This window comes from Neomonachus schauinslandi, chromosome 2, assembly GCF_002201575.2.
Source record: "Neomonachus schauinslandi chromosome 2, ASM220157v2, whole genome shotgun sequence".
NCBI lineage: Eukaryota > Metazoa > Chordata > Mammalia > Carnivora > Phocidae > Neomonachus > Neomonachus schauinslandi.
In genome coordinates, this window is record NC_058404.1 from 145,216,273 (window position 1) to 145,238,120 (window position 21,848).

The 21,848-nt window shown below is 37.9% G+C and overlaps 1 protein-coding gene across 1 annotated transcript; it reads right to left on the reverse strand.

Moving 5' to 3' along the window:
- Positions 1-305: 305 nt before the first annotated feature.
- On the reverse strand, positions 306-21,033 carry LOC110591488 (alpha-fetoprotein). Its single transcript, XM_021702411.1, has 15 exons — positions 20,851-21,033; positions 19,798-19,849; positions 18,526-18,658; positions 16,271-16,482; positions 15,016-15,148; positions 14,009-14,106; positions 11,663-11,792; positions 9,325-9,539; positions 7,596-7,728; positions 6,981-7,078; positions 6,241-6,379; positions 3,624-3,847; positions 2,350-2,482; positions 1,020-1,074; positions 306-458 (listed from the first exon to the last, which is right to left on the reverse strand). Exons 1-14 carry the CDS (start codon positions 20,984-20,986, stop codon positions 1,030-1,032), a joined length of 1,881 nt encoding a protein of 626 aa, XP_021558086.1. The 5' UTR covers positions 20,987-21,033; the 3' UTR covers positions 306-458; positions 1,020-1,029.
- Positions 21,034-21,848: the final 815 nt, after the last annotated feature.

The window sequence follows — 21,848 nt, forward strand, 5'->3', positions numbered from 1 at the left end:
TTGATGGATCCCATAAAAGCATAATAATTTCTTTTTTCATCTCCAGTGTATCTGTTCGAATACATAAGTGGTCATTTAATGAGCAAAGTGCCCTGGCATCACAGTGCTTAACTTGAACATCTTTTTAGTGCACCAAGGCATCTAGCCTTTAGGGTTGTAAATCCATCCTTGAGTGGCTTTAATCTCCTATAACAACCAAGACCCAATGTTTTTTTTATCAGAATCTGCTTCAGACAATGGTATACATAACTATTTTTAAAGGTCATCTATAAACTTTCATAAATAAGCAGGCTAGGTAAAAAGGAAAAAATTGGAGATACTTTATTTATATGATAGAGAAATCTCACATTAAAGTCTTCATCATTTCATTAATTCACAAAAAGCACTATCTCGGTTACAATTAAAGGAAAAGATTCACACCAAACCATAAAGACTTATTTTGTCTTCTTTTCTTCCCCCTGTAATAAGAACAAAAATATACTAAGTACCGATTCAATGAATGGGTGCAGAAGGTAACTGGTTCTATTATTTTACATCAGGGAAATACTAAGTAGAAGGGAAGGTCTTCTGATGGCATTTGCTGAAACCTTAGAAATAACCTAAAAAGAAATAACCTAAGAGAATTTTGAGGTTGTTGAGTCACTGATTTACCATGGTGGACACAACTTTGTTCCAGTGTTTTTAAAATAAACTTTCTGCTGCATTGCATTTATTTTTTAAGAAAAGAATTTAATGGGGGCACCTGGGTGGCTCAGTTGGTTAAGTGTCTGCCTTCAGCTCAGGTCATGATCCCAGTGTCCTGGGATTGAGCCCCGCATCGGGCTCCCTGCTCTGCGGGGAGCCTGCTTCTACCTCTCCCACTCCCCCTGCTTGTGTTCCCTCTCTCTATGTCAACTAAATAAAAATAAAATCTTAAGAAAAGAAAGAATTTAATGGTAGGTCTCAGGACATATTTCACTATGGATCAGTACTTTGGGAGAATGATCATTATATTTATCCTTGTCTGAATTTTTTGTTACCTGAAGTAATTTAAACTCCCAAAGCAGCACGAGTCTTTGCAATCAGTTTTGGACCCTGAAAAATATAAACAAATAAGAATCAGCCGACGAAGACATGGATGACTGTGTCAGTTACACAGTGAACTCTCCACTATCTAGGGGTGAATTCAAGTACATCTCTGATGCCAACAAGCTGGGACAATGGAAGTCAGAGAAAAAAAAAATCCACTCACCCCTACAGTATAGATAGTGTGTTCTTCCTATGCCAATTTCCAGGTTGTGACCAATCGTCACCACACCCCTCACCTTCCTCCACATGTCAGTCATAGCAACTGGAAGGTTTGCAGAGAAAGTATAACCACTGTGTGCTAATGGTCTCTATATCTAAATGAATGTCTTCTCTCATCAAGGGACATTTTTCTTTTTGTAGCTTATATATCAGAAATGGTTTGCATCAAACCTATGTTATCAGTTTTGTTTTATCTGATTTGGTTATTGGTGTCCCACCCTCTTCTACTAAAAACACAGACATATACTGGTAAGTGTACACTTGACAAAAAGGCAGAATTACAGGATATCTTTTAAAATTATAATGATGCGTGGCGCCTGGGTGGCTCAGTCAGTTAAGCGTCTGCCTTCGGTTCGGGTCATGATCTCAGGGTCCTGGGATCGAGCCCCACATCGGGCTCCCTGCTCGTGGGGAGCCTGCTTCTCCCTCTGCCACTCCCTTTGCTTGTGCTCTCTCTCTCTCTCAAATAAATAAATAAAATATTTTTAAAAATAAACAAAATTATAATGATGCTATATTCAAATATATCTAGTAACATAGACTAAAGGCTTACTAAATGTAGCCAATTATAAATCCAGTTAAAATTGCTAAATAATAAGATTAAGATAATTCCTAATTACTAGTCTGTTGGAATACCAAGGTATGCTCCTAAATGAGTTTAAAAATATTTTTTATAAATATTCCCCCAATATCTTGTTTGCACAATTAATTTGCTATTAAATCCTCTTAATCTAGTTAGCTGAATTGATCAGTTTTTAGGCCAGAAACTGTCTAAATTATCTTCAATTAATTACATATTCACTTTATAGTTTACTCTACCAGGAAATAAATCAAACTTACTAATTCTCTTAACATATTTGAAAATTATGCTTCTTCCTAATATTTAGTGAGAAAATTGGGATTATTTCTTAAATATCATAAAATCCCTTAATCTATTTCTAAATAAATTTAAATCTCTCTGGCATTATTTTCAAGTTATAGATTAGTGGAATATTCTTTTCATTATGCATTACAGAAAATGCCCTCCCAAGGATTTCGAATGTGAAAATGAGCTGCACGTACCTCTTCCTCAAAGCAGGCTTCCTGCTGTTGGCCTTGGCAGCACTTTTCCAGTAGACCAGAGAAATCTGCAATGACAGCCTCAAGTTGTTCTTCTGTTATTTGTGGCTTTTGCTTCACAAGGTTAATGAGAAACCTATAATTTAAACAAAATAAAAGAGAAATCTGTTATGCAAAGGTATTTTTCTAAAGCCTTCCTAGTGGAGAATTTTTAGGGCCCTCTCAACCCTCTGCCCCCAAACCTTACTCCATCAACCCATCACCAGACTTACAACCCCTACTCTGTCCAATGCCTTCATCAGAAAGACTGAGGCTAGAAATAGACAGGTGTTCTACTGGTCTGGATTTGTGCAGATTATAGCTGAAACATGATTTTATAGTTCCACCGTGCTTACATGTAGTAAGACACGGTCTTTTTCTTACTTACCTGGAATATCCTTTCCAGTTCTCCACTCTAGAGTACATCCTATCCATACTCAAAGGCCCAGATTTCCAAACTCCTGCCGTCCATAATTATCACACCCTTACCTGAGCACTGGCTCCACCAATCATCTGTGCTACTCAGTTAGCAACACTTTCATATGGGAATTGATGTTGACCGGGGAATAGGGAAGAAGACTTGGCAGAGGAGGCAGCATTCTTACTGTACCTCAGGACATGACACAGATTGTGACAATGGAAAAGGGAAGAACAGGTTGTCCGAAATGAAGGAAGACCATTTCCAAAGCAAGTGGGTATTAAAATGCATGGGAATTTGGAGAACATAAGTTCCATTGACTTGGATTACCATCACCCCATTACAGGATGCCTCATACAATGAAATGAAATGTGCATTCTATCTCATAACACCCATACTTCATCGTTGAATCAAATATTATGGTTATTCTCTTCAAAAAGTAAACAGTGTGAAAAAAGGTTCAATGGTGTTTTTCCAGTGTTTTGGAATGGAAATACCCAAACTTACTGCCAAGACATATCCCAATTCTCCAAAATAGATTGCCCACTTTCCCTCAGTCCCAACACATATCACAACAATAGTTACAATGGAGACTATTTTTACAAACAAAAAATCGTCTGCCCTTGTGAATTTTTCCAGACCTATGTTCCAAGGAGGCTGTGAAGACACTGAGACAAAACTATTTTAAAAGCCACTTTCAGTGCTTTGGGGCAATAATTTCTCCTAATGAGCCCAAGATTGTTGGGTGTGTAAGGCAGAAATCTCAACTACTATTTATTGTTGTTGGTCTTCTCCATGCTAGCAAATAACAATTTCTTACTGTTGCTTCATTCTTTGCAGTGCTACACCCTGAGCTTGGCACAGATCCTTATGGAAGATGAACTTGTCAGAAGAGAAGGGTGAAGGGGTGTATGTTTCATCCACCACTAAGCTGCTGAAACACGGCCTCCTGTTGGCGTATGAAGAAGTGCAGCACTGACCAACACCAGGGTTTACAGGAGTCTCCTCGTGCCTGATGCATAATTGTCCAATAATAAGGTCAGCCTGGTTAAGAAAATGAGAAAGAAGACAGCAAAGCAACTCAGCATTAGCCACTAAGTTGATTCAGGTTTCCAGAGAATCGTTGCGATTTTTAATGCCCAGTAATTTATAAATATTACAGAAAAATTTGCTACCTGTGTAGGGTCATGTGTTGCCACATTGCAGATTCTTTTTTACCCATTTGTTTGGGATAAACCTCACCATTTAGTGGCAGATTTTCCATAGGTAATGTTGAAGATAGTCCTTTCAGCTAGTTCTGTCAGCTATTTGAAATACACTTCCACTTACACACCTACTTCCAAAGGGGAAAAAATTATCTGCCCTGACCTAGGAAATCAATACATGGCTTAAATTTCTTACGTATACCTAGCTGAGCTTTCTATTTTATTTTGCAGATCCAGAGAATCGCTTTCTGAAGGTAAGAATAGCACAAGCCTAACCCATTCATATACATACATACATGCACACATGCATGCATACAGCTAATATATAATCCTAATTGAAAAGAAATAAGGCTGGGGCACTGGGTGGTTCAGTCGGTTAAGTGTCTGACTCTTGATTTCGGCTCAGGTTATGACCTTAGAGTCTGGGATCAGCCCATCTGCGGCTCTGTGCTCAGCTCAGAGTCTGCTGGAGATTTTCTCTCCCTCTGTGCCTCCCCACCCCCTAAAATAAATAAATAAACCTTAAAAATAAAAAAGAAAAGAAAGAAGGCCAAAATGTGTGTGTGTGGGGGGGTGTCTTTTAAGGCTTTCCTAATGTAGAATCCTCCTACCTTCCACATGTCAGAGATATTTCTTAAACACCTAGCAATAACTTGTAATAAGGGTCAACATGTTTTGTGTGTATATTGTGTATCAGGCCAGTGCTGAATGAGTTACAAGGATTACCTCATTTAAGACAGTGTGGGTGGTAACAATTCTTATTCCCAAATGTCAGATGAAAAAGCTGAAGCCTAGAGAAATAACTCGCTTTCCAGAGTGACGCTACTAACAAGTGGTGAAAGTGGGATGAGGATGTGGGCAGGAGGCTTCCAGAACATACACTTCTGATCTGTTACGAAGTCCTGTGTCCCTGCAGCCTCTCAATGTGTGGAATTCAATAAATGATGAAGACGATTCTGAATCACAGGAATCCTTTCACTCCTAACTTTTGGTGGAAAATTCCAAGACACGATGACTAGCTAGCAAGTAAGTCCTCAGCATCAGAAAAAGGAAAAAGAGGATAAGGGCAACAATAAATGTACAACTTTGTTCACAATTGTGATTTTAAGGGGAAAAATAATGAACGAAAATTCAGACTGTAATCTTACGTGTGATGCTAGTGACATTAGAAAATAAAGATGACTGGCATTGCTAACTAGAAAGTCATGTTATTATTCAGAAGGACTTAGCCTGCTCTATACTCTTTACCTTGTTAAAGGGGGAAAATGTCCCTAATATAATAAGACTATACTACAAAAGGCAAATATGTAAGTATGGCTGAAAATAAAATGACTAATTTTCATCTCTCAGAAGTGAAGCTTTCTATTTTATTAACTCAATTCACATTTTTTTCACTGCATCCATTAGACCAAAGCCAGTGCTCATGGGTGCACAATGGTGTAACTCAGATACATGGGTGAACTAGATGCAGGGGGATAATAGCAGCGTGGAGGTGTGTGAGACAAGCAAGGAAATTCTGAAAAAGGTATGGCCTTGAGTGCTGGAGTTTGGGCTCCAGGAAGAGGTGCATATGCATTCAAATATCAGCCCCACCATTTCCTACCTGGGAGACATTGGTCCTAACATAACTTCTTTGAGCTTCATTTTCTCTATCTATAAAATGAAGATGATAATGGGGCATTTCAAAAGGGAGTAGTATAATCGTTAAATGAGAGAATACATCTGTTAAAAGAAGTGCAGTGTGGGTCTTTAGAATAATCCTGAAGAATTGCTATGTTGTTATTAGGGTGAAGTGATGGTCTCCATGTTGGTTTAGGAAAGGTGGCTGGTGAGAAGCAGGGCCTCAAGGTGTAGGGGAGTTTGAAGTCCAGTAGGCTCACTCCTTGGTTTTCTTTTTCTTCTTCTTTTTAACAATAAAGTATATAGTGAACAAAAAGAAGAAATCTTGAATTGAACGACTTGTTGGTTGTTATATCTTTCCCGTCCATAAACCTTGCTCAGACAGTGCTGGATACACCGGCCGCACTCCCACCAGCCATTCTAGAAGGACAGGCGGCCTAGCCACATGCCAACTGTTCAGAGCTGAGTTCATGCCCTCTCCAACTGTAACGAGTTGAACAAGCCTGGTAAAGCCATCTCCACAGTGGTTTTTACCATTTGCCCTTGGTGGGAATCATGAGACTATTTCAAGCCACATGGGGCAGAAACAATGGGACTAAACAAAACACTCACCGCTCCCTCGCCACAGGCCAACTGTTTGTCCTCACTGAGTTGGCAACAAGTAGCTGCTGCGGTTGCCATTTTCCTGGTGAAGGCCATCAGCTCAGGTGGGGTCAGCTGAGGGGCCTTCTTTGTGTATGCAACAAGAAACCTGGAAGAAGCATTTTTCACCAAATCCTGAGTTATTTGTGAGTTTTGGGACTCCTCACTCCTCAAAGACCCTCTTTTGGTATCAGAAGCCATGAAGTCAGCTCATTTGCTTTATCCACATGGCACTGGGACCACCTTTCGAGATGCATTTACTCTAACAACCACCCCCTGTACTTCTATTCTATCAACATATCACAATGGGAAAACAAACGCTGGATGATAGGCTGACTTCTATTCCCAACCTCAAAGCTTCACTGATTGTAATTTTGATCTATTTCATGTTTTGACGATGACAGACTGCAACAGAATAAATAGCTTTTCTGCAAAAATCTGCACAATTTGGGGAAGCCAAAGCCAGTGCCAAAGATCAGACCTTCACAAATCATTCTTCCTCCTCCCTAAAAGAGGGAAATGGGGATCCCCACCTTCTCCCAAGGGAAACTGGGTGATCAGATTACACTGATTTCCAATCTGAAATAGGGGCTGAAATTAGAGTAGTGTTGGGTGACTAATTTAGGTTGCTATTTCCCCTCACCATTTCATCATTTTAAATCACTAAAAATACTGTTCAAAAAAACATACGCAAAAAACAAAAAACATACGCATTTTGTAAGTAATATTCTCCTAGCTTCTGGAAGAGGCCACAGCTTCGTTTTGCCAATGCTTGGCTTTCTTGGATGTATTTCTCTAATTCCTCTTCCTGAAAATACAAGTATTATTACATACTTTTTTCTCTTCCTGAACACAAAACTTTGTAAAAATTGATCAATAATATGTTATTCTATTATGACACCAATCTTAGAAAAAACAATTTTAGAGGTTTTTTAATACTAAGGATAATAAGGTGTGAATTGTGAGAATTAAAACAAATGGACTTTGAGGAGATTAAAATTTTGTGAATCACACAGAATTCAATCTTTGGATAAAGGACTACAGTTCTTTCTGTATAAATTCCTGCTTTTCTGGAACTGTTCAACAATGAATATTATTTTTATTCTGTGTGTCAAGGAACTTTTGGTTAACATTTTTACTTCTAAAGTAGACCACTAGTTGTTGACTACTAGTTAATAACTACTTAATATCTAGATGACTACTCAATAGATATAACTCATTAGCTACTGGTTAATAACTAGATGCTCTCAAAAAAAAACACAGTATTTTTAATGGGTGATATCCATGCAGGTTTTCAGACTCTCCCTAAAGCTAGAGCAAATTACCCCTTTATCCTGGCATTCAAGACGGTTTTCAGACTGGGAGCACTTCTCCAATAACTCCTGGTATCCTTTAGAGACTCTTAGAACAACTGGGACAGCAAGTTTCGTATGTCTTCTCGAATATTCATAAGTAAATCTGGAATATGTGTGAAAAAATATCATGTTATTGGAATTAAGACACAATTTATTCCTGGGTTATATGGCATGAAAAAGTTAAAATTCAAATACATAAACCTGGAAATCAAATTACGACTTGAACTATATGCATGGTAAAACTAATACAAATAACAATCCCTCCAACTGTTTTAAATGGTATTTTGTTTTCTTCTGCACTCTTCACCTGGGTTTTTCAATTATGAGCTTCACAGTCATTCATTCAACAAATGTTTTTCCAGTGCCGACTCTATGCAAGCATTTCTCTAAGCAGTAAGGATTCAATAATGTATAAGATAAAATGCCTGACCTCTCAAAAGCATACATTATTGAATAAATAAAGCATACAGAATTGAATAAGCGAGAAATAGGTCATCAAATTCAGGTGGTGATAAATCAATGAAGAGAAGATACAACAGAAGGGGAAAAGTGACTCCTGATTGACAGCATTGGTTAAGAAATGTCTCTTTGGACTGCTCTTTTGGAACAGAACCTGGGTGAAGGAAGCTACATAAAGATCTGGGGGAAGACCATTCTCAGCTGAGAAAATTTCTACTGCCAAGAACCTTTCTAAGTGAAGAACTGTTACTGTTAAGCAATTAGCGTTGGATGTGTGGGTGGGTGAATTTAAAGATAATTCTTGGATTTACTAATTGTATTTCCAAGTTATAGAAGTAAGTCATATTTAGTTCTGCCACCAATAAATTGTCAATGCAGGTTTTTTCAATCTGGACTTTGTTCTTGTGTGCGTAATTTTATTTAGCAAATGATGTGTGAATGTCCAATCTGAAAGCAATGATAAAGTGATATCCTTAGGGAATATTAAAAAGAAAACCGGGCCATTATTTTCATTCTTACATTAGAACCAGACTCTTAAATTTATAAAGACTCTTGGAGATCATTAGGCATAATATCCTAAGAGTTGCAAAAATCTCTCCTCTGATGGTGTCCATAGAACACTGTACAATAAAGGGCAATGTATTAACTTGACTGCTTGCTTCCCTTAAAGGCAAATAGAATGAGAACATGTGCTATCAATTATATCGATACAATTAACTACTATACTGCAAGTGTCTCAACATATGTTTTGATTTTCTTACAAAAATAAAACATATATTAAATAAATAGCAAATAAACTGTTCTAATAAAAGCTCTTCTATCTACCATTATCTATTGAGTTATACTTGGGAGAAAGTTCTTAAAACATGCACAATGAAAAAGCACGTTCTTAACCATGAGCCCTTCTTATCACAAAATACTCGGATCTTATTTGGAAGCTCAGTGGTGGTCTTTATATGAGTAATCCATGCAAAGATGACAATGCTTCTGATCCCAGAGAAATTGACACAAAATAAAATATAACCTCAGTTAATATAGTGGAAGTCCCCTCAGTGTAAGATAGATCCCATTTCCTTATTCCCTACTCACCTGCTTAATATATTTTGACTCTACATTCTAGTATCACCCTCACATGCTGAGCTCAAAAACCATAGCTATCATTCCCCATGTCAGCCACACAAAGCTGTCAGCTACATCCTAATCTTTACTTATGTGAACATACATTTACCGAGTGTGTTACCTTGCCATGAAAAGATCTTTTTCCCTTGAAGAAAATTGGTTGAAATCTCTTTCTCCTAAAAACCTATTTAGATTTGGAGATAAGCCTTCAGGTTTGTCATCATTTTCTGCATGAATTATGCATTGACCCAGTTCAAGTATGGGCAATTTGCAGCATTCTGCTATTTTGCTTGACAGAATATCTTGTTGAGAACATATGTAAGACATAATTTTTTCCTGTAATAGGAAAAATGAAGTATAAGTTTTAAAGGTTTATTCTTTAACGCGGGACCTCAGGGCCAATTCTAGGAAGGAAGGGAGGGAGGGAGGGAGGATTGAAGGGTGGGAGGAAGGGTAGAAGGGGGGGGGAGCAAAGAACTAAGGAAGGAATAGAAAGAAGGCATTTTACTTTGTCTCCCATTTTAGTGCTTTCTCCCTAGTCTGCCTTTCCTCACTCCTTTTCACCGACCCCTGTTTGTTCAATTCTTCCTTTCATAGCTGTCAACTAAAACCTATTTTATTGTATTGGGAAGATTTTTAAAACAAGAGAGAAATATACGCTCCAAACCAAATGACATGCACATTGGTATATATCTTTCTATTACTACTGAAATTTGCTGCTGGACGTTTGCTGTTGACGTCCTAATACGGAGAGCAAACTTTCTGCTCCATTGTTAACAGAACAATCTGCAGTGACCCACTGTGACCTCCAGAGGGCAGGCTATAGATAATGAAATGGCAGCTCATCTAAGTGGCCAGAATGAAGCCAAGCTTACATATCACTGTCACGGGACCAAAAATTCTATGCATTCTCAATAGGGGCAATTAGAAAGCATTATTCAGCCATTAAAATCAATTTACATACCATACTGAAATTAATTTTGCCATTTTAAAGGAAAAGGGTGGTTATGAGCTCCAAAAATGGAAAAATAATTTTTAAGTGCCTATAGAAATTAGTAAAATTGTCAATTAAAACCAAGAAAACTAACTTCAAAAAAAAAATAGTTCTTATTATGGTGCCTACTATGCAGGTAAAAACTTTTAAAAGGAAAAATAGATGAAATCGGAAATCTGTCTTTGGGAATCTTCCCAGGCTCCTCGCACCAGGATCTCTGCCGGTGCTCAGAGACCCTGCCGCTCAGGCCTCTTCCAGCCTCAGCTTCCGGCTGCCTTCCAGGACTCTTTCAGCCAAACTGCGGAGGGACCTGCTGAAATAAGCATTTTATCCTCATGTTCGATCTTTTGGAAACCATGTTCAAGCCCAGATTTTCGAGCCATTTGAATATCTAAGAGCAATAATTTTAAACCTTCTTGGAGAAGAAGGTGTCTCATCAGGGACTGGAGAGGGAGTAATTTGGGGATAGACGGGCCTCTGGTACAGTATCAAAGAAGCCTAAGGTTGGCCCAAAAGAGACCAATGCCACGCTGCTTAAATGGTGACCAACTATGGCATGCTCGAGGATTCTGTGTTGGGGGTTTGGGGGTTTTGGTTTTTAATTCTCCTAGAGCCCAATATCCATACCTCTCTTTGGCGCGGTTAGCTTTGTACCTTGTAGAACAGTTTCTTGTGTTATTTTTGTTGTCTCTTGTGCTATTTTGCTGTATTCATATAATAGATATCTCTATATGATAGATATAATAGAGCCCCTTCTGTGTGCCAGGCATCCTGCTGTCAGCCTTTGGAGATTAACAGTAAACAGAAGACAGTCCCCAAGCGTCTCATCTCTATCAGACTATAAATTCCCTGAGCTTAGCTTGTGCCTTCATAACAAGTGTCCTTCACAGTGTCTAGCACACAGAAAGTATTCAATATATATTTGTCAAATGAAAAATAAATGGAGGGGCGCCTGGGTGGCTCAGTCGTTAAGCGTCTGCCTTCGGCTCGGGTCATGATCCCAGGGTTCAGGGATCGAGCCCCGCATCGGGCTCCCTGCTCCGCGGGAAGCCTGCTTCTCCCTCTCCCACTCCCGCTGCTTGTGTCCCCTCTCTCGCTGTATCTCTCTCTGTCAAATAAATAAAATCTTTAAAAAAAAAAAGAAAAGAAAAATAAATGGATGGAAAAACAAATTTGTTAAAACAGTCTGTCCCTCCCCCACCAAGATCCTATGTGGAATTTACAATCTCCTTCAAAAGAAAGAATGAATGAACGGGGCACTAGTCTCATGAGAGGAGAACATCTCTTAAGTGAAAGGCAGGATCAACAGAAGATGGTTTCAGTTTCACTATCAAGAAGTCTGTGACTTTCCTCAGCCAGCTAGTTACCCTACCCTGTGACCAACTCAAACAGCCTTCTCCCGTTTAGAATGAGAGCAAAAGAAAGAGAAGTTAGTGGAATTATGTCAGGAGGCAAGACTCTTTACCCCATCCTGCAGACATTCCAGCACATTTCCTCTACAACATTCCTCATGTATGTGGGCCACATCCAGGACCAGTTTCTGAATTTCAGTAAAATTAGCTTTGGAAAACTTCTGACTCAGTTTTGTAACCGTTCTAAAGGAGGGAAAGAAATAGAAGTCAATCCTGGTTATCTACCCACATTAAATAATACTTAGAGTATTAGTGTAGTTGCTGCTCCAAAGAGAAAGAACTGAATGAAGTGTTCCTGCTGTCCCAAAAGAAAAGGAAAAGCATTCTAAGTCCAGTATGTTCCAGCCCAATCTTTCAACGCAGTGGCTTTCTAAATTGACCTGTCCCCACAAGTAGTTTGGACATGATTTATTTGTCTTTAACAGCTTTCCTGTGAATTGGGATGAAATCTGTCTTTTCACTGCTCATCTATGATGCTGGGTGTTTGGAATCACCTTAGTGAGTGGACAGGAAAAAATTAAAAGGACACACAATTAAGAAAGAGAAAATTCCATGAGAATAACAATCATTTTTTACTTGGGAGAAAAAAAACACTTGTGGGACTACAGGAAGGGGTGTCTGTGCGAATCAATGAAGTGAGACAAGAGAGTAGAGCAGACTAAACATCCAGACGTGTCAGCACGCCAAGTCACATAGTGTGTGGCCCAAAAGGGAAGTAAGAAGGAAAAAGTCGTGTGACTTCTACATATTTCCTTAAATTTTAAGAGATGTCTAGATGAAGGCTCTACTCCCTAGAGCAACTGGTGGTGTTGCTGCTTCTGATAAGGGTAGATTTTCTTTATGAATGTATAACATTTAAGTGTAATCACTTATGGATAGTAAATGATAAATACAGTCATTATAATAATATTTTAATTCATATTTTGTTAGTAATTCATGAGTCCATCTACGTTTCCAGTAGAGTTGGAAGGTAGTTAAAGCAACATCTGACCTATTCCAAGAAAAAAATTTCAGGCAGTCTTGGAACTAACTCCATAACTACAAACCTTATCCTAGATCTCCACTGGGTATAGTATGTTTAAATGTGTAATTTACCAAGCAAACAAATAAATAAACTGTGAATGCATGGACTTAATAGTCTTCCATTAGCATCTCAGATACTTTCCTCGACTAGAAACATCTCATCATAAAAGTTGAAGAGCACTTCAAACCAGTGATGTAGTTTCAAATTTTCTAGTAGCCACATCAAAAGGTAAAAAAGAAACAGTTAAATCCATCTTAATAATATTTGTTGATCCCAATATATCAAAAATAATACCATTTCAACTATGATTTCCTTCTTCTGTGGAAGCTAAAAAATAAAACAAATGAGTAGCCCAACAGAAAACAGAATCAGACCTATAAACACAGAGAACAAACTGATGGTTGCCAGAGAAAAGGGGTATGAGCATGAACCTGAGCAGCATAGGGGAAGGGGAGTGGGAGATACAGGCTTCCACTTAGGGAATGAATAAGTCATGGGAATAAAAGGCACAGTATAGGGAGTATAGTCAACGATAGTGTAATAGTGTTGTGTGGTGACAGATGGTAGCTACATTTGTGGTGAGCATAGCGTAAGATAGAGAGAAGTTGAATCACTACGTTGTGCACCTGACACTAGGGTAACTTTGTGTGTCAACTATAGGCGAATTAAAAAATTCTTTAAAAAAGTTATTTCAATATGCAATTAACATAAAAACCTATTAAGAAGATATTACACGTTCTCTTTTTTCATACTAAGTCTGTAAAATCTGGTATGTCTTTTCCATCTGGAGCACGGTTCCTCATTCACATCAGGCAGATTTCAAACGCTCAGGAGCTGCACGGGGCTAGCGGCAGCCATGCCGTGTAGCGCAGCCTTCAACCACTGGTAAGTCTGATTTTTACATCTCATGTCCAAGTCTCAGCTGTCAGGAGACAGACAATTCAAGATCACTGACCTAGCAGACAGTAAGGAAAATAAATCCTGATCAGGACCTAGAAAACTGGGCTCTGCTGACGCGCAGTGTGGTCCTGCATAAATGGCTTTCATCTCTCTGGGTCTCAGTTTATTCACATGTAAAAATGAAGAGGTTGAGCTAGATGATTAACTGTCTGGGGGTTTTTTGTATTCCTCTTTATCCTAACAACAAAGATAGAATGTGAGACGGAGGTAAATTAAGTAGGCTTTAAAAAGTGTTAAGCAGCAGACTATCAGTTAGCTTCCTTCCAATCCTGGGATTTCATGATCCTAATCGCATTAGCTCTCATCAAAGGAACCTTCATTCTCTACAACAGTGACAATGAGAAAAATGAGCTCAAACGGCAAAATGGTAGTTTTGCAGATCTCACCTTCTTCCCTAGATACAGCTTAAACTTACATGGCTCGGAAGGTTCGGGGTCCAAAATTTTTCATTACTGCACATATATGTTGATTTAACAAACTGCTGTCTCTTAATTCTTTTATAATCAATGCTGTCTAGATACAGAAGAAACAAGTTGTCAGGAAAGGATGTATTTTCCTTTACAGGCGCTAATATTTAGAAAAACAATCAATACAGGTAAAACATCAAACCATAAAAAATGTTACTAAAATTATAGATGTGATACATTTGTACAGAACTTTATCCATTCTTTCTTTCTTTTAGATTAGTTTATATACATCGAAGCCAGACAGATTTATTTAAAATACCTCAAAACAAGAACGTTATAACTTTCTTACTTGGGATAATGAGTAAACAACTGTACTTTTAAACAAATTGAAACCTGATAATTTCTTAAACGTTTGCTTTATCGCAAAAAAAAGAATGTCACAGCCTGACATTCTGGGAATAGTCACAGTTCTTAGGAAGTTTTTCTTGTAGGACTTCTGGTGGCAAGTGACTACTTGTGGATGTTATTCTAGCTCTCCAAACCTAAGAAAGCTACTCACTTCTCTAAACCGAAGTTTCCTTTTGTTAGATGATGATGTTTACACCTCAAATTTGTTCTAAAGACCAAAAGAAATAATGAGCTTAAAGTGTTTGTTTTCTTTTTCTCCTCTCTCTCCTTATGTACCTCCTTTTCTCCTCCTGCTCCTTCTACCCCATCTTCTTTCACCTCTTAGTCCCCTCTCTTACGCTTATGTTATCACCCATACCCTGTCTTCTTTCATCTCCCCCCCCCAATCTCCCGTCCTTAGTCTTATAATAATTATTGACCAAAGGAATGAATACAAAGCAGCAAGTCTGGCTGTTTTAGCCCAAAGAATATCAGACTGCTGAAATATGCTCAATTCTGAACGTGGTATTCTGCATGCAAAGCATATTTCCATTTTTAACTTTGTTTGATTTTAATGAGTCATAGCTAGATTAAAGTATTAGTTCAGATATCTATACAAATAGAATACCTTTGTTTGGAAGCATTCAACTGCATTTTCAGCTTTGCAGCAATGTGGAATTATTTTGCTATAGTGGGCAGCCAAAGAAAGAATCGTGGGTGCATACAGAAAAGGGTGCCTTCTTGCTATCTCATAGATGTACCTATGAAATGAAAAGGAGCTGTAAGATTTGCAAACATATAAAAATAGGACTACTACTAGAACTGGACTCTGGAATTTGCTTAAAGAGTCAGAAAACAGCCACATTTTTTTTCCACATGCCGAGAAAAATTTTGCTTACTAGAGATCCCCAGGGGGAGAGACAATCTGACAACCAATACCATATTTTATTATGAGAACCAAATAGGCAGAAATGCTGAATATGATTCTTATCAAGGTGTCCTTTTCAATAAGCACATTCAGACATGCTTGGGGGGTCAGTAAATCCAGACCTCCACTAAGTAAGACAGGAAGGTGGAGTTGTTTTTTTTTTTTTCTTCATCAGTACAGAATGGAATCATCCTCCTTGACAGCCTCCATAGCAGAGATGGTCTAAGGGCAGGCTCTCTATTTCTCTGGCTCAGGCGTGCAAGAGAGCAGTGTGCAAGACAGACGTGATGGAGAGTCAGATATAGGATTCCCCAACGGAGAACCTGAGTTCAAGTCCCTGCTTGGGAATGTACTAGCGCTGTGCCCTCAGTCCGCAGTGTGAATTATCTTAACCTTCTAAACCTCAGATGAGGACATCTGCAAAATGGGAGGAAGAATGACAGGAAAAAGGACAATAGACTTCAAAGGCAGGTCATGAGCATTAACCCAAGCAGACGTGCAAGAACACATGGTCCTACAACATCCTAAGTGCTTGGTAATTGCTAGCCTTAAACCTTCCTGGAGCTCTAAAATTTTTTTATTTCCAGGCATTTTGGTGAACATGAAACATCAAATATTTGACTCCAGAAGGAATCACTTTGTGTGGTACTAAAATATTCTTAGGCAAGCTAAAATGGAAAGATTAAAAGGGGAGGGAAATGTACCTCTCAGGAGACTAAGGGAAAAACTGGTGGGTCTGGTGTGTGGTCTGTACCACATCTACCACTCATGCTGTGGAAACAAAGTTGCACTCAAAATGGCTCACCTAATTTCCCAGGGCAGGACCTCAGCAGGTGCAACATTATTGCCACTTCTCCATATTTTAGAGTATATCCCTAAATTGCAGTAATACTAGATTCTGCTTGATACTGCTCTCCTACGGGAGTTTTAATTTACCTTTAAATTGGATCTTTACCTGTTCATGAACATATCCCTGTTTTCTTCATATGCTTTACAACTGGTGACAGGTTCTGGAACTTGGAAGGGTGGGATCGATGCTGGAGCAGCCTTTTTGTGTGCTAGTAAACAGTTATGTCTTTCCTCTTCGCTTTGGCTGCAGCAATCTGAAAGTCCGTACTTTTCAGAAATTTCCTTCTCATGGCAAATTTCTTCCAGAAAGATAGATAGCTATAAGAAAGATTTGGATTTTTTGATTGTTTGTTTGTATGTTTTTTAAATGTATTCATTTGGGAGAGAGTGGGCGAGTGAGAGAGAGAGAGCGTGACTTGGGGGAGGAGCCTAGGGAGAGGGAGAAGCAGGTTCCCCACTGAGCAGGGAGCCCAAGCAGGCTCCATCAAAGGACCCTGGGATCATGACCTGAGCTGAAGGCAGACGCTTAACCCACTGAGCCACCCAGGCGCCCCAAGAAAGATTTGCTTTTAATGAAAGACAACTAAGTTTACTTTGAAATTCTGTAAAACACATGAGAAGTTTTCTAATATCCAAAATCAGAACTACAGATTAAAAAACAATTCCCTATACAAATCCCAATATATTTAATTTCAGCCTATGAGAGCTTTCTTTCATGCCTTTTTGGAAATGGAATTTTGGTTTCCAACCTTGAGAAATACACGTGACTGTTAGACAAAATTACTTTATCTTAAAAAGAAAAAGGCCATGCAATATTTTATTTCCCCCCAAAAATATTTGAAATATTTTATTTTTCCCTTTTATATTATCAGCAGTTTGGCTCCATGATGTCTAGAAGCTATTTAAAAAATACATAAACCACTTTTTTTGTTGCCTTAATTTTACCAAAATCAGATGATTACACCAGTAGCCTAAAGAATGCCTCTGAGAAATACAGGCTTCATTTTTCTCAGGAAAGTTTTATTTAGCTTGTATAACTGCTAAAATTTAGGAAACCCTAGAAATTTTAAGTAAGACTTTCAAATCCCAATCCACATAAAAATCATGTCTTTAAGTTTACAGTGATAAATCATCAACCTATAACATTATCATGAACCTCGCATTGAACATAAAATTGCAATACAGAATGTATTTTGCTTCTTTTATACATGCTTTTAGATTAGCAAGACAAGCCAAAAATAAAGATGCCAAACAGGGAGTTTAATTAAATCATCAATTTCAGAGTTGGAAAATATTTTATATCTTTAAAAGGGCATCTCCTCTACAATATTCCAGATATAATGACTTTTGGCCATTCATCAATTCCACCATGACAGACGATTCTTTGGGCCTTTCATTCCATAACTGGGTCACTCTAATCATTATAAAGTTCCTAGTTTTCTCCATTGAGATAAAATAAACAATAAATGATTTCTTGACCTTCTACATTAAGACATACTAAAAAAACTATTCATTGTTTAACTGAAATTCAAATTTAAGTGAGTTTCATAGTTGGTTATGGCTTGTTTGCTAATCCTGGCAAACCTCAGTACGTGCTGTGTTCCTCACATTCACTATCGTGTAGAGTGTAGCAAAGCCGCTTAAGGTGGTACTTTTGGAGCCTGATGGCCTAGTTTAAATCCTGATTCTGGGCTCCCTTAAAAAAGTTACCTCTCTGTGCCTCAGCTTCCTCAACTGGAAGAATAGCATTTATCTGCTAGGATTATTGTAAATATTTAATAAATTTGTATTTGTAGGCAAAGCGGATATTCTACCAGTGAGCCCAGCAAGGGTCTCCTGGTTCACTGGACATCCACCTGATTCATCAGTGCTAAGCTCTAGGTCATAAAATATTTTTATTATCAATGGGTATGTAACACTCTCTAGAATAATGCCTGTCACATTGTGTGATTAATAAAAAGTACCTTCTATTACTATTATTATATCTATCTTAATGACAACCCTGAAATGGAAGCTATTATTATTCCTTATTTTATAGATAAGGCAACTAAATCTCAGAGAAGTTAAGTAACACGTTCATGGTCACCCAGATACTCGAATTTCAGAACCTTAGCTCTTAGTCACCATGCTTATATTGTCTCTTTACAACAGGCACCCACTCTTTTCCGCCCTCCTCAGCAATTCAGAGTTAACCCAGTTCCTCTTTCATGCAACAGCTCTTCAAATATTTAAATGTATTTCTCATGCCTTCCCTGTGTCTGCTCTTCTGCCTGCTAAACTTTGGTCAAATATCACAGTGGGATATTATTATTATTATTATTATTATTATTATTATTATTGTTATTATCATCATTCACTCACCTGGTTTTCTAAACACTCTACAGGATGCACACTGCCAGTGGATTTTTCAATTACAGTCAGTGTATCTTTCACCATTTTGCTTACTTCTTTGTAAGTGGCTTCTTGAACAAACTGAGCAAAAAATATGGTAGCTCTGAAACAAAAATACATATGAATGCTTAAGGAACAGACATGTCAAACTGCTTTTGCTCAAGAGTAGTTTTTGTGGGGCGCCTGGGTGGCTCAGTTGGTTGAGCGACTGCCTTCAGCTCAGGTCATGATCCTGGAGTCCCGGGATCGAGTCCCGCATCGGGCTCCCTGCTCGGCAGGGAGTCTGCTTCTCCCTCTGACCCTCCTCCCTCTCATGCTCTCTCTCATTCTCTCTGTCTCAAATAAATAAATAAAATCTTTAAAAAAAAAAAAAAAAAGAGTAGTTTTTGTTTGTTTTGGTTTTCTGTTACGTGACCTGTTTAAGGGGTGACTTTTGCTAAAAATGTATGTGAAATTAGGTTCTAGTCATCCAGAAAGAAATGTCAGTCTTTTTGCCCCTCCCCCTAAAATATACATATATCTATTAAAAAATCAAAGTGGATTTCCCATAAGAGTGGTTCCTGCTTTTGTGGTCACCTGCCCACTGCAGTGTAGCTATAACTGAGGGTGTCTATATTCTATAGTTCCTTTTAAATTTAAGCAAAGAATTGGTCATTAAACCTCTATCTGTATTGACTCCCAGCGTGATCAAGATCTGATCCAAGACAGTGCTCATGGATTGACCCAAAGAATTGTTTTAACAGGTTTCTGGGTGCAAGTAGTAGCAGTAACATACTACTTTAAATTCCTTATTAAAAACTTCAGGAGTGTGGAATGGACAGCACTCAAAAGGAAAACACTCTCTACAAGTAACAGAAAGTAGAATGTTTTACTTCTATTATCTGCTACTAGGATTTACATAGTATTCAGAATAGAGCATATTGTAATATCAATCTATCAGTATTGATGTGGGAAATTCCTACCTTTATAGATGGTGGTCACCACTGATTTGATACTAATTTTGAGTTTCTAAAATCTGATTTGGTTTTTCCCATGGAGTTTCAAGGAATCTAGAGGTTAATATCTAAGGCATGGGCCAACAGCTCAACCTCTTCAATATCAATTTGATATCCAATATAAGAAAGGTCTTCAATTCACTTTTGTACTTTCCAGAACTCATAGGGCTATCCAACTTCATTTAATTACCCCACTAAAATTATCATTGCTTCATATTTGAAGTGCATTTATATGAGCAAAACTTACAGGTCAACTAAATTCATCTCTGTAGGACATTGGGAAGAATCCAAAATGGAAGCTGAAAAGCAAAATAAACTCCATGAGAAATGGCAACTGCACCAGGAAAATGAACATTGTTACACAGAAATGTTTGTGTTTAAGTTAGAACTATACAATTTTGGAACCATACAACTGAGAAGACATTAAGGAGCATCTATCCAAATACCTTAATTTTGTATTTGAGAAAACTAGGAGACTAAGGAATAGCTAAGTTAACAAGAATAATTTATGGTAGAGCTAGCACTAAAATCCAATTGTTTGGTTTCCCCCTGTACTGCGACGTTCTAATTAGCTTGGAAATCAGAGGATTAAAAATACATTTCAGGGGCGCCTGGGTGGCTCAGTCGTTAAGCGTCTGCCTTCGGCTCAGGTCATGATCCCAGGGTCCTGGGATCGAGTCCCACATCGGGCTCCCTGCTCAGCGGAAAGTCTGCTTCTCCCTCTCCCTCTTGCCCTGCTTGTGTTCCCTCTCTCACTGTGTCTCTCTCTGTCAAATAAATAAAATCTTTAAAACAAAAATACATTTCAGTCCTCCTTTTGAACATGATTACACCACAGTTCGCTTGCCTATTTATATCCCAGTCACACAGTTTCTTCTTTAGTCAAATAATGGTCCATTTTTCGGAAGTAAAGAACAAAGATGTTACTTATTTTACCAGTCTGAGGGGGTTTTGTAGGTAAAGGAACCAGGATTATAGACACATATATAGAGCTAGATAGAGATATAATATAGATACACATATTTCAAAGTTAATATGTATACTAATTAAATAAATAATATACAAAACATTAATTCAATGTTAACTATATAAGCCATTCATAGATAATGTTAAGCACCCCATGATTTTGTAAACCTCTTGTAAAGTCACAAGTTTATCATTCATTTAAAGATATTCACCATTAAATATTTTTCGTCGGTGTGCAACAGAAAATATAAATAAATCAGGACAAATGAATAAATGCAAATTTAAGAACTTTGATATAGAGAAAAGACAAAGAAGAAAACACAAAATATCTTACCTATTCCATATGCATTTCTATGCATTGTTCTGGATTCAGAAAAATTTAGTAGGAAAATTAAAGAAATTGATACCACCCACTTCATGGTTGCTATTTTGTTGTTGGCAATGGTGGGGGGGAGAATATTGAAAATCATGCTGTAATTCTTTTATACCTTTCTCAAGCAATGCCTGTTAATTAGTAATCTTTTGTTAGTGTATGGGGATATCTGTTACTTTATTTCCTTAGGTTGCAAATGGGACAACTTGTCGATAATTAACAGCACAGGGATTATTTGCATTTTATGTTCAAGGACACAGACTTCTTTTGGGAGGGGAAAAAAAAGGGGAAAAAACTTGCAAGTTCATCCCATTTTGCAAATATAACAAATACTCTTCTCAATCTACAGCATGTTTAAAGAAATCTTTTTTTCCTAAATTGCACAATAATTAATTCCTTTCAAATTAAAAAGTTAATGGAGCCATAAAGATAAAATCCCCAGGCTTCTTATGAAATTCAACTAAATGCAATCATTCATTTTAAAAATATTAATTGAATGCCTATCATATGCCAGGCACTGGACACCATATTTGACCAACTCAGATTTCATTGAAGAATACATTGCTTGATTATTACATTGTTTAGCTCAAAAATCCTTTTCACCTGATTTTATGTCAATAAGGTCCATTTTTAAGTAATCTATACTGTGTATGGCTTAACAGAAAACTTTGAGCACACACTCTGGTGAACGAAGCCCTATAATAATTTTATTTGTTACAAAATAATTTTGCATGTATATTCAAACTGAAGTGGATCAGTTGCACTGTTCATTCAGCAACTCAAATGATTATGTTAATACTAAGAAGAACTTACGAACGCCTGCCTCACTCCAGGAGCGGTTCCGCTCCTATCTGCCCTGTCTGTCAGGGGCTCTCTATCTTAGCTGCACATTTAAATCACTAGAGGAACTTTTAAAATCCCCATTGCCTAGACTGCACCCCACACCAATTAAATCAGAA